This window comes from Pteronotus mesoamericanus, unplaced genomic scaffold (genome assembly GCF_021234165.1).
Source record: "Pteronotus mesoamericanus isolate MK-2021 breed Mesoamerican mustached bat unplaced genomic scaffold, CSHL_Meso_final contig_20, whole genome shotgun sequence".
Taxonomy (NCBI): Eukaryota; Metazoa; Chordata; class Mammalia; order Chiroptera; family Mormoopidae; genus Pteronotus; species Pteronotus mesoamericanus.
The window spans coordinates 89,469,300-89,482,612 of NW_026555085.1; the positions used below are offsets into that span (position 1 = coordinate 89,469,300).

The window sequence follows — 13,313 nt, forward strand, 5'->3', positions numbered from 1 at the left end:
ATATGTAGGGCAAGAGATTGATTATTTGCCTAATTCTCTAAAGGATAATTTGCAATTAACGTTGAGGATATGGAATGCTTAAAGCCATAAAATTTATCTTCTGAAAAAATTTTAAATATCATCCTAAGATCTTTTTAGGCAATTCTTTAAATTATACAAAAGTAAATTTGAGCCCCTATATACTCCCTAAAATTAAGGTGCACCAATGCATAAAATTTCACTGCAATCTCTACCTAGCAAGGTATTGGTTATTTCCTGAGTGTTTATAAAGAATTATAACAGTTGTTTTAACATGAACAAATACTTGATCTTATACACTGAAGAATTACAAAATACCACAACATCTCTTGATAATCTTCCTTTCCTGAACTCCTGTAGTATGCATCTGTATGTACTTCTTTGTAGAACCTGTGTTTCACCTTGAACTGGAGTCTTATTCCTTAGTTACATTTTAATCATCCTCTCAAGGTCAGAGACTATATGTCATGCTTTTTCATATTTCATTATATACCCTAGACACAGTAGAAATTTCCTAAGTTTTCTTTTTCATGTCAATATCCATGAAACATGATTGAGTGGTACAAACATTCCCATTATGCCTACTGTCATGCATATTGTTTAAAATGCCATGGAAGTTCTAGCCATTACAAAAAGTCAAGAAAAAAGACTTTTAGCTATTGACAGAGACAAAATATCATTAATTATTTGTGTTACAATTAATAACCAGAACCATCAAGAGAATCAACTAAAAGTGCTGTGAACTAATAATAACTCATTATATATGTACGTATATACTATCCATTTGTGTATAAACTAATATATGTATAATAAATATTTAAAAATCAAAAACTTTCCTATCAGCAGTAATAGCCCAATATAAAACATGGAAAGATGAGACCTACAAAGAAAACTGTACAGGCTTAAAGTATGAATATAGAGGTAAGAATCTTCAGCAGAATACTAATATAAGCAAATGGAATCCAAAATATATAGTAACAATTATAGCAATCAATACTTCCTTTTCCATGTACAAGTATAATGATAGTCATTTTTCAGAACATTATCTCATTGGATTTTTAAACTAACACTAGGAAATAAGTTCTCTGTACTGGTAGTTCTCTTCTTTGTACTGGTGAGAAAACTAAGAGAGAAATATTAAATAACTTAATGTCAAACTACTAGTTAGTAGTAAAGCCAGGTGTGCAATCACTTCTGTCTCACATTAGAACCTGGAAGTTTTCATTGTTCTTCAACACTGACTAGGATTTATTTTAAGAATGCAGGGACGGTTAAAACACTAAGAAAGCTATCACAGTATTCCATAACATAAAGTAATAGGACAAAAACAAACATCTTCAAAATTGCTGAAAAGGCATTCATTAACATTTATTGTTGATAACAATGTCTTTTAGAAATAAAAAAATACTTTATATAATAAAAGAATATGTTTCTTTTTTATTGTATTTTTTCCATTACCATTTATCCCCCTTAAATCCCCATGACTCCTGAAAATCACCACACTGTTGTCCATGTCCGTGAGTCTTTATTCCTTTTTGCTTGATCGCTCTACCCCCAGCCCCATCCCCCCAGAGCTGTCAGCCTGCTCTCTATCTATGAGACTGTCTCTGTCTGCTTGTTAGTTCAGTTTGTTCCTTAGATTCCATATATGAGTGAAATCATATGGTATTTTCTTTCTCTGACTGGCTTATTTCACTTAGCATAATGTCCATCCATGCTATCCCAAAGGGTAAAATTTTCTTCTTTTTTATAGCCAAATAGTATGCCATTGTCATATAAATGTCCCATAGTTGTTTTATGCACTCATCTACTGATGGACAGCTGGGTTTCTTCCATATCTTGGCGATTGTAAATAACACTGAATGAACATAATAGGGATCCTTATGGTCTCTCAAATTAGTGTTTCAGGTTTCTTCAGATAAATTCTTAGAAGTGGAATCGCTGGGTCATAAGGCAGTTCCATTTTTAATATTTTGAGGACCCTCCATACTGCCTTCCTCAGTCTGCATTCCCACCAACAGTGCACGAGGGTTCCCCTTTCTCCACATCCTTACCAGCTTTTGTCATTTGTTGATTTGTTGACGATAGCCATTCTCACCAGTTTGAGATGCTACCTCATTGTGGTTTTAATTTGCATTTCTCTGATGATTAGTGACACTGAGCATCTTTTCATATGTGTATTGGCCATCTGTTAATCCTCTTTGGAGAAGTGTCTATTCAGGTCCTTTGCCCATTTTTTTTAGATTGTTTTTTGGTACTGAGTTTTATAAGTTTTTTTATAAATTTTGGCTATTAACCCCTTATCAGATGTATCAGTGAATATGTTCTCTCATTCATTGGGTTGTCTTTTATAAGAGAATATTTGAAATCAAAAGCAAATATTGTAATTAATAGTAAAACACTGGAATTATCTCCATTAAAATCAGAGGTCATATAAAGATGGTCACTATTCAGAAAGAGACTAAACTTTGGGTGGTTAGCACACAATGCAATATTCAAAGAACATATAAAATTGTAAACCTGAAACTTACATAATGTTACTAGTGAATATTACCCCAATAAATTTAATTTTTTTTAGTTTTTTTAAAAAGATGGTCACTATTGATATATTTATTCAGCATCACTCATTATTCTAACCAGTGTTGTAAGGCTAGGGAAAGAGCAATTTTGAGAACCATTCATTTTTGTATACTAACTTGCAAATAGACAACTTTTACTGAATTTTTATTATTATATCATAAACTGTTAGTTGACTATTGATTTTCTAAGTTAAATTCTTCTCAAAAGGGTATATCAGTTTTGGAAAGGGAGGACAAAAATTATTGTTCTGTGAAAGTGACCAGATTTAATACTTAGAAATCCAAGAGAAACAACTAAAAATTGTGAAGCTGGCCTCCCAAAATTAATCTGTAAATGTAGCCAAAGTACCATGAAAATCCCATTAATGATTAGAGAGTGGTTGCTTTATTTCTGAACCTGAAAAATTGATAGTAAAGATGATCTAGAGGAATAAAAGGAGAACGTTCAAGAAATTATTGAAAAAGTAGAGCAATGAATGTACTTTCCCTACATAACATGTTAAGTATAGTTACTAGAATAATATGTTATTCTTTTAAAAGACTTGATAATCAGTAGAATATGATATAATATCCTGAAACAGGCTCTAAAATATATAAGGTATTGTTAAATGATGAAAATGAGGAAGAGATGTATTACTTCATAAATGATAAGACAACTAGTCATTTTACAGTGACTAACTATAAAATAATAATAAAGTTAGAGCCCTTCTGTACCATACATATAGAAAAAAATACATATATCCAGGAAGTTTAAGCAATAAAAACAAATGAACTGATAAAAAAAAAACAACAGGCGAATCTTTGATCTCAAAAATAAAGAAAAATATTTCTAAGAATAAAGGCAATAAAATGATAGATTTTACTGCAAAATTTAAAACGCACAGATCAAACAAGTTTATAATCTGTATTAAATGTAAATAGTATGTTGGAGAAAGTGTTTGCAATCCATATATGTCACACAAAGAGGTTAATAGCATTATATACGCACCAGTTAAGGAAGGAAACACCCGAAGAAAGAAGTTATAGACATAAAAAGATACTTCTCAAGGAGCAGAGAAAGAGAAATGGCCACTTTGTTCATTCATCTAACATCTGTTTCTTGAACACCTGCTATGCATCAGGCATTGTACCAGGTCTCTGTGGATCTTACAATCTAGTAGGGGAAATAGACAGTAAACATCATTGTACAACTATAAGTGTTGTAAAGGAGAAGAACATTGAGCATGTAATAGAAGTATTTGAACCAATATGAAAAGTCAAGCAGAGTTGCTGTGAGGAAATCATTTGAACTAAGAACTAAAAGATGAACAACTATTTAATATGGCATTGGAATAGAATTAGACAGCTGACATCCAGGGCAGAAGCCACAGGGCAAAGAACTTTGAAAACAGGAGGACCAAGGTTCAACTTGAGGACCTGGAAGGAGGCTGGTGTGGCAGCTGAACAGATGGAACCAAGGACAGAATGGTGTGAGATGCAGGTGGAGAATTCAGCACGTGCAGATCATGGGTGTTGGCTTGGGCTGCTGGGGAGCCACTAGAGAGGTGGCAAGAGAGCAGCATGATGGGATATACATTGTAGGTTCGTTTTGATTGCTTTGTGGAAAAGAAATGGGGAAAGCAGAAGCTGGGGTGGGACATAGCAATGGACGCGTGGAGACTTTTATTAATCAGTTCAGTAAGGATGTATTGAGCACACACTGTGCACCCGGCTCTTTATTAAGTGCTAGAATAACATAGTGAGTAAAGTAGACATGGACCTTCTATGATAGTGGTGTCTTCAATTTCTGTTGAAGGCAAATTCACAGATATATAAAAAATAAACAAAATCATGACAGATTTTGAAAAATGCTACTCAGGTACTGTGAAGGAGAATAATGCCTAATTTCCTCTGGAACACATAAATCCTCCCTACTTCCTTTTTTCTTTTTAAGCATTGCCTCAAATCCCAGCAGAGCATACTAGTTAGACACGGTAACTTTAGCATTTTCATTATATTTAAAAGGAAATTTCTAATCTAATCCCAGGTTTAAATGTATAAAGTATGATATTTAATGTAATAAACCTAAGCCTGTAACCTAGACATAAAAATTCATTTTATTTTGTTGTTGTCCAGCTGTTTGTTCTGGGTGATTCCTCCACAATTTATAAGTGGAACCTAATCAACAAAACAAAAAAGCAAGCAAAATAGGTCCAGAGACAGGGAAATAAAGAACAAACTGACCAGAAGGGGAGGGGAGGGGGATAACGGGGGAAAGAAGGGGAGGGGTTAAATCAAGGACCCTATAAAGCACCCATGGACAAAGACAATGGGGGGAGGGGGGGGCAGGGGAGAGTAATGGGGGGAAATGGGGACAACCATAAATGAACAATTAAAAAACAATTTTTACAAAGATGAAAAGATAATGCTTGACATGGAGAAGAGGCGTGATGGAGCAGACATTCCCCCACACTGCTGGAGAAGCAGGGGGCGTTCTGCAACACACGTTTTAAACCTTAGAAACATTCATATCCTTGGACCTGGTAGTTCCATGTTATTACAAAGAGTTATTTATATTTGGGAAAATTAGACAAAAACTTCAATGCCTAATTCTAGTGAGCTGATGATATAAATTGTCACAGCCAGATAGATTATAATTATTAAAAACACAGAAATTTGGGAAGAACTTTTAATAAGATAAAAACATGGTTATATAAATAAATTCAAAACAGTATTGCTGGGTAGTTATAGTTCTGTGTTAAAAAACAAAAAAAAAATAGATATGTATAAAAGTTACTATAAGAAATTAACCATGATGTGAATTATAGTTGTTATTTCTCGGTGGTAGAGTTATGTATGATTTTTATTTTCTTATTAACACATTTCTGTAGTATTTTCCAGTAGGTACTTATTCATAGTTAAAATGTTAAATACCTATATGATAAATTTCAGAGAATACTTACTGCTGTGATGCTGTTTCAGTCTTTCCAGTGTCAGCCTGCCTTTAGCTAAGATAATTCCAATAGTAAATGGACAGATCCATTCGGTTTGCAGTGAAACACCTAGTCATTTTGTTCAGGTAAGAAGAAAGCTTTGCGGTATTAAAAACATTATATTTTTGGTTGTGGTCTTGTTTGTCTAACATAAAATTACACTTCTCTCCTGTGATACTTGTTCAAAGAAACCACATGCTGAGTGTGAGAGAATGCCCCGTGAGGGCAATAAGGTATCAGAGCAAATTTACGAGGTTGGGAAGACCCTTTCTCCATGTTAGAGTCCGACACCTGAGAGACTGCGTTTTAGTCCAGATACATGGCAGTGGTCAGTTGAATTTACAGTGTTAATGTTTTGCATTCAGCTGTGCTAGTGAGAATATTGAGCATTGAGGCAGATCAGCGATACAAGTCCCCAAATTTTGAGAAAAATCAAAAAACATTTGCAGAGCAACAGCATTTTAACAATAAATATAACTGTTAATACTACATCAGTAAGCTGCTCACTAAAAGCTGCACAGACAGTGGTTTATTTAGATTTTTCACTATGCTACCTATTACTCTATATTCTTTCTTAGGAAAGCATTTTAGGATGCATTGAGTAAGACTGATTAAACGAAAGAGTGATTAGATTAAACTTTGAATCCACATAAGTTTTTCTGAGCCATTTGGAAACTGTTATAAGAATTACTTGTAGTCCACCAAACCACCTCAATAATGTGCAGTGCAAAGGGTCTCTTGGCCTAAGTGTAAAGATGGCATCCCTCATAAGGACCTAAACAACAAATTTATTATAAGAAAAAATACTCCTTTCATTAAGTGGTTTTCTTTTTGGCTTTAACACCACAAAACTTAGAGCTAAATTTGTTTCTTGATTGCAGAAATGGATTCAAATTATGTGTACATTTTGCAAGCTGTAACGTTTTGTTGTCATCTCTCCTAGGATCTGTTGATGATGGAGCAAGTGAAAGATTTTGCGGCTAATGTCTACGAAGCTTTTAGTGCTCCTCAACAACTGGAGAAATGATTTTTTTTTTTCAAAATACCTAAAATGGATTAATTTACTTTTAAAAATACACTGAACAAGTCAAATATATATGTATATAATAATGATTTATTACCAAAATGCCTAATTAAAAATATTATTAAAGTTTTCATTTCATAATAAAACAGATTTGTCATCTTAATATATTTTTTAAAGTCATCAACGCACTGGTTTTGATGGGCATATCTCAATGTACATAGCACATATTTTGGAATTTGTTGCCCCATGGATTTTAATTCCAAACTGACTGAAAACTAATGTAGATACTTTTTTAATAGAATATGAAGTTCAGTATACTTTGACATTAATACTGAGGTAAAAGCTGTTTGGGAAATAGATGCAAGGTTTGGAAAATGTGCTATTTAACCAATTGTAAAGTTCACTGAATGCAGTATGCAATAGTAAGTCAGACTTTTCCCCAGCTACTCTTAAAAGGAATAAATTGTTTGTCTTAAATATGCCTGATGAAGAGACATTTTACGGAAATAAGCGAATTTAACAACCATGATGAGCATTTTTTTTCTTTATTATTGTTAATCTTTGGAAAATTGTATCATGATTTAGAGGCTAAATTATGTGGATGCCATTTACTCAGCTATTATTAATTTCATAGTTTCATTCATCTGCATGTAAATAATTTTAATAACCTACTTTGTATTGATTTTGGGCTCAGCAGATATTACAATAAAATATTTTAGTAAAATATGATTTTGTTGAGTTAATACTTTATAGCCATTAATTTATTTGTTCCATAGCATTTCTTTTCTTTTTTTTTTTTTTTTTACCACATTTTGTTTCTCTCTTCATCTGTTGACGGACATCTGGGTTGCTTCCATTTCTTGGCCTAAGTGTATTGTGTATTGTGAGTAATGCCATAATGAACATGAATGTGCAGATATCTCTTCAACACCATGCTCTCAATTCTTTTGGTATGTACCCAGAAGTGAGGTTTCTGGATCATGTACTGGTTCTATTTTTAATTTTTAAAGGACCCTCCATACTGTTTTTCATAGTAGTTGCACCATTTCACAATTTAACCAACAGTGCACATGGGTTCCAATTTCTTTACATCCTTGCTAGCACTGGTTATTTTGTTTTGTTTAGTTTTTGACAGTGGTCATTCTAATGGGTGTGAAGCGATATCTCATCGTGGCTTTGATTTGCATTTCTGTGATGATTAGTGACGGTGAGCATCTTTTCATATTATTTTTATTGTATTTTTCCATTACCATGTATCCCCCACGCCCTCTTCCATCTGCACCCACCCATCTCACACAACCACACTGTTGTCTGTGTCCATGAGTTCTTTCTCTTTTTTTGCTTTTTTTGCTCAGTCTCTCCACCTTCCCCCAACCCCCGCCTCCCGCGCTGTCAGCCTGCTGTTAGTTCAGTTTGTTCATTAGATGCCACATATGAGTGGAATCATATGATATTTGTCTTTCTCTGACTGGCTCATTTCACTTAACATAATGTTCTCCAGGTCCATCCATGGATGGACCAAAGGGTACAATGTTCTCCTTTACAGCCAAGTAGTATTCCATTGCATAAATGGATTTCATTGTGTAGCTGTTTTATCCATGCCTCTGCTGAGGGACCCTTAGACTGCTTCCAAATCTTGGCTGTTGTAAATAATGCTGCAGTGAACATAGGGGTGCAGAATGGCTATCATCAACAAACCAACAAACGTGTTGGTGATAATGTGGCGACAGGGGTACCCTCATGCACTGTTGGTGGGAACGCAGATTGGTGCAGCCACTATGGAAAACAGCATGTCGTTACCTTGGAAAATTAAAAATGGAACTGCCTTGTGACTCAGCAATAGCGATTCCACTTCCAGGAATTTATCTGAAGACACTCAAAACACTAATTCGAAAGAATGTTATGTATCTTTTTATATTCTTGTTGGCCATATGTAAATCATCTTCGGAATAACGTCTATTCACGTCTTTTGCCCATATTTTTAAATTTTTATTGAATTTATTGGGGTAACAATATTAGATGTTAATATGTTATTAATATTGGTTAATAAAATTATATGCATTTCAGTTGTACAATTCTATAACACATCATCTGTACAGTGAACGGTGTGTTTGCCACCCAAAGTCTAGTCTCCTTCCATCATCATTCATCCGCCTTTACCCCCTTCTACCTCCCCAGCCCCTTTGCCTCCAGTAATCACCATACTCTTGTTTACGCCTATGAGGTTTTTCTTCTTTGCTTAATCCCTTCACCTTTTTCACTCACTCCACCAACCCCCTCCCTTCTGACAGCTGTCAGTCTGTTCTCTGTATCTGTGAGTCTGTTTCTATTTTGTTTATTTTGTTCATCAGATTCCACATATAAGTGAGATCAGATGGTACTTGTCTTTCTCTGGCTGGCTTATTTTACTTAGCATAATACTGTCCAGATCCATCCATGCTGTTGCAAAAGGTAAGATTTATTTCTTTTTTTACAGCTGAAGAGTGTACCATTGTACCAATGTACACATTGTATAAGTGTACCACAGCTTCTTTATCCACTCATCTACTGATGGGAACTTGGGCTGCTTCCAAACCTTGGCTAATGTAAATAATGCTGCAATTAACATAGTGATGCATATATTCATTTGAATCAGTGTTTTGGGTTTATTTGGATATATTCCCAACAGTGGAAGTGCTCGGTCATAAGGCAGTTCCATTTTTAATTTTTTGAGGTAACTCCATATGCTCTTCACAGTGGCTGCTCAAATCTGCATTCCCACCAACAGAGCACAAGGGTTCCTTTTTCTCTGCATCCTCACCAACACTTGTTTGTTCATTTATTGCCTTGGCTATTTGGGGTCTTTTGTGGATTCATCTAAATTTTTGGCATATTTGTTCTAGTTCTGTGAAATATGCCATCAGTATCTTAATAGGAATTGTATTGAATCCATAGATTGATTTGGGTAGTATGGACAATTTAATGTTAATTCTTCATATCCATGAACGTGGTATATGCTTCCACCTACATGTATCTTCCTCAATTTCATTCTTTAATGTCATAATTTTCCAAGAATAGGTCTTTTACATCCTTGGTTAAATTTATTTCCAGGTATTTTTTGAAGCACTTGTGAATGGGATTTTTTCCTTAGTTTCCCTTTCTGATAGTTCATTACTGGTGTATAAAAATGCAACTGCTTTCTAGATATTTATTTTGTATCATGCTACTTGACTGAATTCATTTATCAGTTCTAGTAGTTTTGGGTTTCTGTATAAACAGTATCATGTCATCTGCAAATGATGACAGTGTTATTTTTTCCTTTCCAGTTTGGAAGCCCTTTATTTCTTGTCTGATTGCTATGGCTATCACCTCCAGTCCTGTGTTGAATAAGAGTGGTCAAAGACAGCATCCTTATCTTGTTCCTGATCTCAAGGGAAACACTTGCAGTTTTTGCCCATTGAATATGATGGTGGTTGTGGGTTTGTCATATATGGCCTTTATTATGTTGAGATATGTTTCCTCTATTCCCACTTTGCTGAGAGTTTGTATCATAAGTGGGTGCTGGATTTTATCAAATGCTTTTTCTGCATCTATTGGTGTGATCACGTCGTTTTTATCCTTAATTTTGTTTATGTAGTGTATCTCATTTATTGATGGGACAAATCTATGGTACATAGGGAAAGGAATCCTAAGTGGGAAATTCATAGTTTTAAAGGCCAACCTCAAGAAACAAGAGAAATCTCAAATGAACAATCTAACTTTACACTTAACTAAAAAAAGAACAACAAACAAAACCCAAAGTGAGTAGAAAAAAAGAAAAAAGAAATAATGATCAAACCAAAAATAAGTGAAATAAAATCTAAAAAACAATATAAAAGAGTGATAAAACCAAGGGCTGGTTCTTTGAAAAGATAAATGAGATTGACAAACCTTTACCCAGACTCTTCAAGAAAAAAAGAGGCTCTAAATAAATAGAAAATGAAAGAGGAGAAGTAACAACTGACACCAAAGAAATAGAGAGGATTGTAAGAAAATATTATGAACTGCAGGCCAACAAGTTGGACAATCTGGACAAAATGGGTAAATTTCCAGTAACATACAATCTTCCAAAACTCAACCAGGAAGAATTAGAAAATCTGAGTTGACAGATTACAACAAAGTAAATTGAAGCAGCAATAAAAAAACTCCCAAAAAAAGTGCTGGACTGGATGACTTTGCAGGTAAGTTTTACCAAACATTCAAAGAACTAACACTTATCTTTCTCAAACTGTAATATTTTAATAAATTCAAAAGGAGAAAAGACTCCCAAGATCACTTTACAAGGCCAGAATTATCCTAATTCCAAAACCAGATAAAGATCCTACAAAGAAATAAAATTATAGGCCAATATCCCTGATGAACATAGACGCTAAAATCTTCAACAAAATATTAGCAAACTGGATCCAGGAATGCATTAATAAGATCATACATTATGATCAAGTGGGATTTAACTCGGGATACATAGCATTTTTGCCTTTATTCTGGGAAGATGCTAGTTTTCAAGTTTCACTTTAACTGGTAATATAATTGATGCTCTATTTTAAATTTATTAAGAAAAAATAGCATTTCCTTCTCAAAAGAAATCTCTCTTAAATCTATAGTATGGTATTTATATGGGTAATTAGAACAGAAATAAATGAATCATGTAGCAATGTATTGGATATATTTTCAGTAATATAAAAATATTTTCAGTAACTTCATGTTTGTCCAACGTAACATGTAGCTCAATAGTGGAATGCAGAAAATGTATTGTGAAGTCTCTTCCAAGGGCAGCCTGGGCCCAAAGCCACCATGAAGGAGTCTATGTCCAGAATGTTTGGGGAAAAAAAAAAATGTAAACATGGAGGAGAAATAAAATTTTTTTTTAAATGTGACAGAATATAATGATGTTATTTCTAATAGGGAGATATAAAAACTGCATTTTGTAAAATTAGTGAATATGTGTATAATTGGGCATCTCTTCCAGCAGTGGTAACCCAGAATTTCATCCAAAGAAAATTTGAGGCTAAGCAGGTGTGGCTCTCTAAGGATACACAGCTGAATCACCTGCACCTATTGGCAACTGAAGAGATGACAAGGTAAAAACCACACGTATTTGAAGCTAATTGGCCTTAGGCATTAGAAATGTATCTTCTGTTACACAGTAGGAGCCCTGTTGTCTGGGACCCTGTAGGGTAAATGAAGGTGGTCTGGCTTCTGGCTTCCTCACCCAGGTTTCTGGGTAACTAAGGGAAGCAGTTCCTCACAACCTTGAATGAGCCTGATAAAATAGTGTTCTCATAGCCTTCACACTTCCCAAACCGTTTATCGGTTCCCAAAACCTGAAGTGGGCTCACTTGCGCAGAATCACGCTGTTTTATATAATATTTTGGCTTTTTGCCGGCTTTGCCGTCCCTAGTACTTAAGGGGGTAGGGGCCGCTCGCCGGGCACAAACACCCGAAGCTTGCAGCATGCGTGGGTCACCCACCCTTGAATAAAGGCGTGTCAGGCACCCCAGCGGCTCCGTGAATGGTCTTCCATCCGCCCGAATCCCAAGTATCTGTCCAGCCTTGAGAGGTCCCAACACAGACCCTTAGTTGTTTGGTTAGTCCCAAAAGTCATTTAAAGCAGGGTATCATGAAAAATAAATAACACATGTATACTTAGATATTTTCACTTAAAATACAAATATTTGCCAATTATTTAATGTAGGAACTAGGCCTTCTCTACCTTTTCAGTATAAGCCTGCTTAGAGGCATATTCTAATTGTCTTTCTTATACAAATCACATGTACTACATTACATAGTTGTAAAACAGCGATACAGTATTATTGTAGATTTCTACAGTATTTTCCCCCAAATGCCAACAGATACACTGATACAGCTGGGTTTCTAGGAAACTCGCCTAGTAGGGGAAGCCTGTTCTAAAAGGGGCCTGCCCTCCAGAAGATAAGTCTAGTTTTTTGGGGGTCCCCCTTGTATGGACTGGTTATTAGCAAAGCATTTTACCAGTGCCTCTGAAAGCTAAGCTGCATTTTGTCACTTAGCTTCCTCATAGCTACTCACTTCCTGTACCCTGTATCTACCTATACTTTGCTTAAATATTTTCATTTTTCTCCTTTATTCTCACTGTGTAAAGGTAAAGGCGGACAGGAGTTTAAGACCCTACTTTGAAGATTTCTATACAACTATTTATTTGGGGTTTTTTTTTCCTTTTTTGTTTTTTGTTAACCTAGTGTTTAGGATCATGTTAATCTGTCCAGGTTGGATCTCTAATAAAATGTTAATTGAGATTTAGAACAGGAAAAGTATTTGTGTAAATAATTTGGCATGGTTTCAAAAATTTGAACTTCAAAAATGAGTAATTTTTTTCTTTTTCCACTTTAGCATGATTTTAAGAAATAAATGTAAAGTGTTTTATTTCACTCTCTATTTAAAGTATTTTCTGGTAACCATGCTATGTCTGTGTTTGATTAAATGACAAAATGGAACCTCTGATGAAGATCTGGCCATACTGCAATCTTTTGTACGGATAATCAACAGTTAATCAGTGTTTCTTTACATTTACATCAAAATCAGTACTGTTTTTAACTCATTAGCTTAATTTTTTTAAGATTTTATTTATTCATTCATTTATTTATTTAAGAGAAAGGAAGAGAGGGAGAGAAACATCAGTGTGTGGTTGCATTTCACATGCTCCCTGCTGGGGACCTGGCCTGAAAC

At 34.7% G+C, this 13,313-nt stretch overlaps 1 protein-coding gene across 1 annotated transcript in view; it reads left to right on the top strand.

Moving 5' to 3' along the window:
* The window catches only part of PEX3 (peroxisomal biogenesis factor 3), a 28,999-nt gene extending 21,717 nt beyond the window's left edge, over positions 1 to 7,282 (top strand). Inside the window, exons 11-12 of the mRNA XM_054570058.1 lie at positions 5,559 to 5,655; positions 6,513 to 7,282. Of these exons, the coding sequence (XP_054426033.1) occupies positions 5,559 to 5,655; positions 6,513 to 6,596 (181 nt within the window). The 3' untranslated portion in view covers positions 6,597 to 7,282. The remainder of the gene's footprint in view (positions 1 to 5,558; positions 5,656 to 6,512) is intronic.
* The last annotated feature ends 6,031 nt before the right edge of the window (positions 7,283 to 13,313 follow it).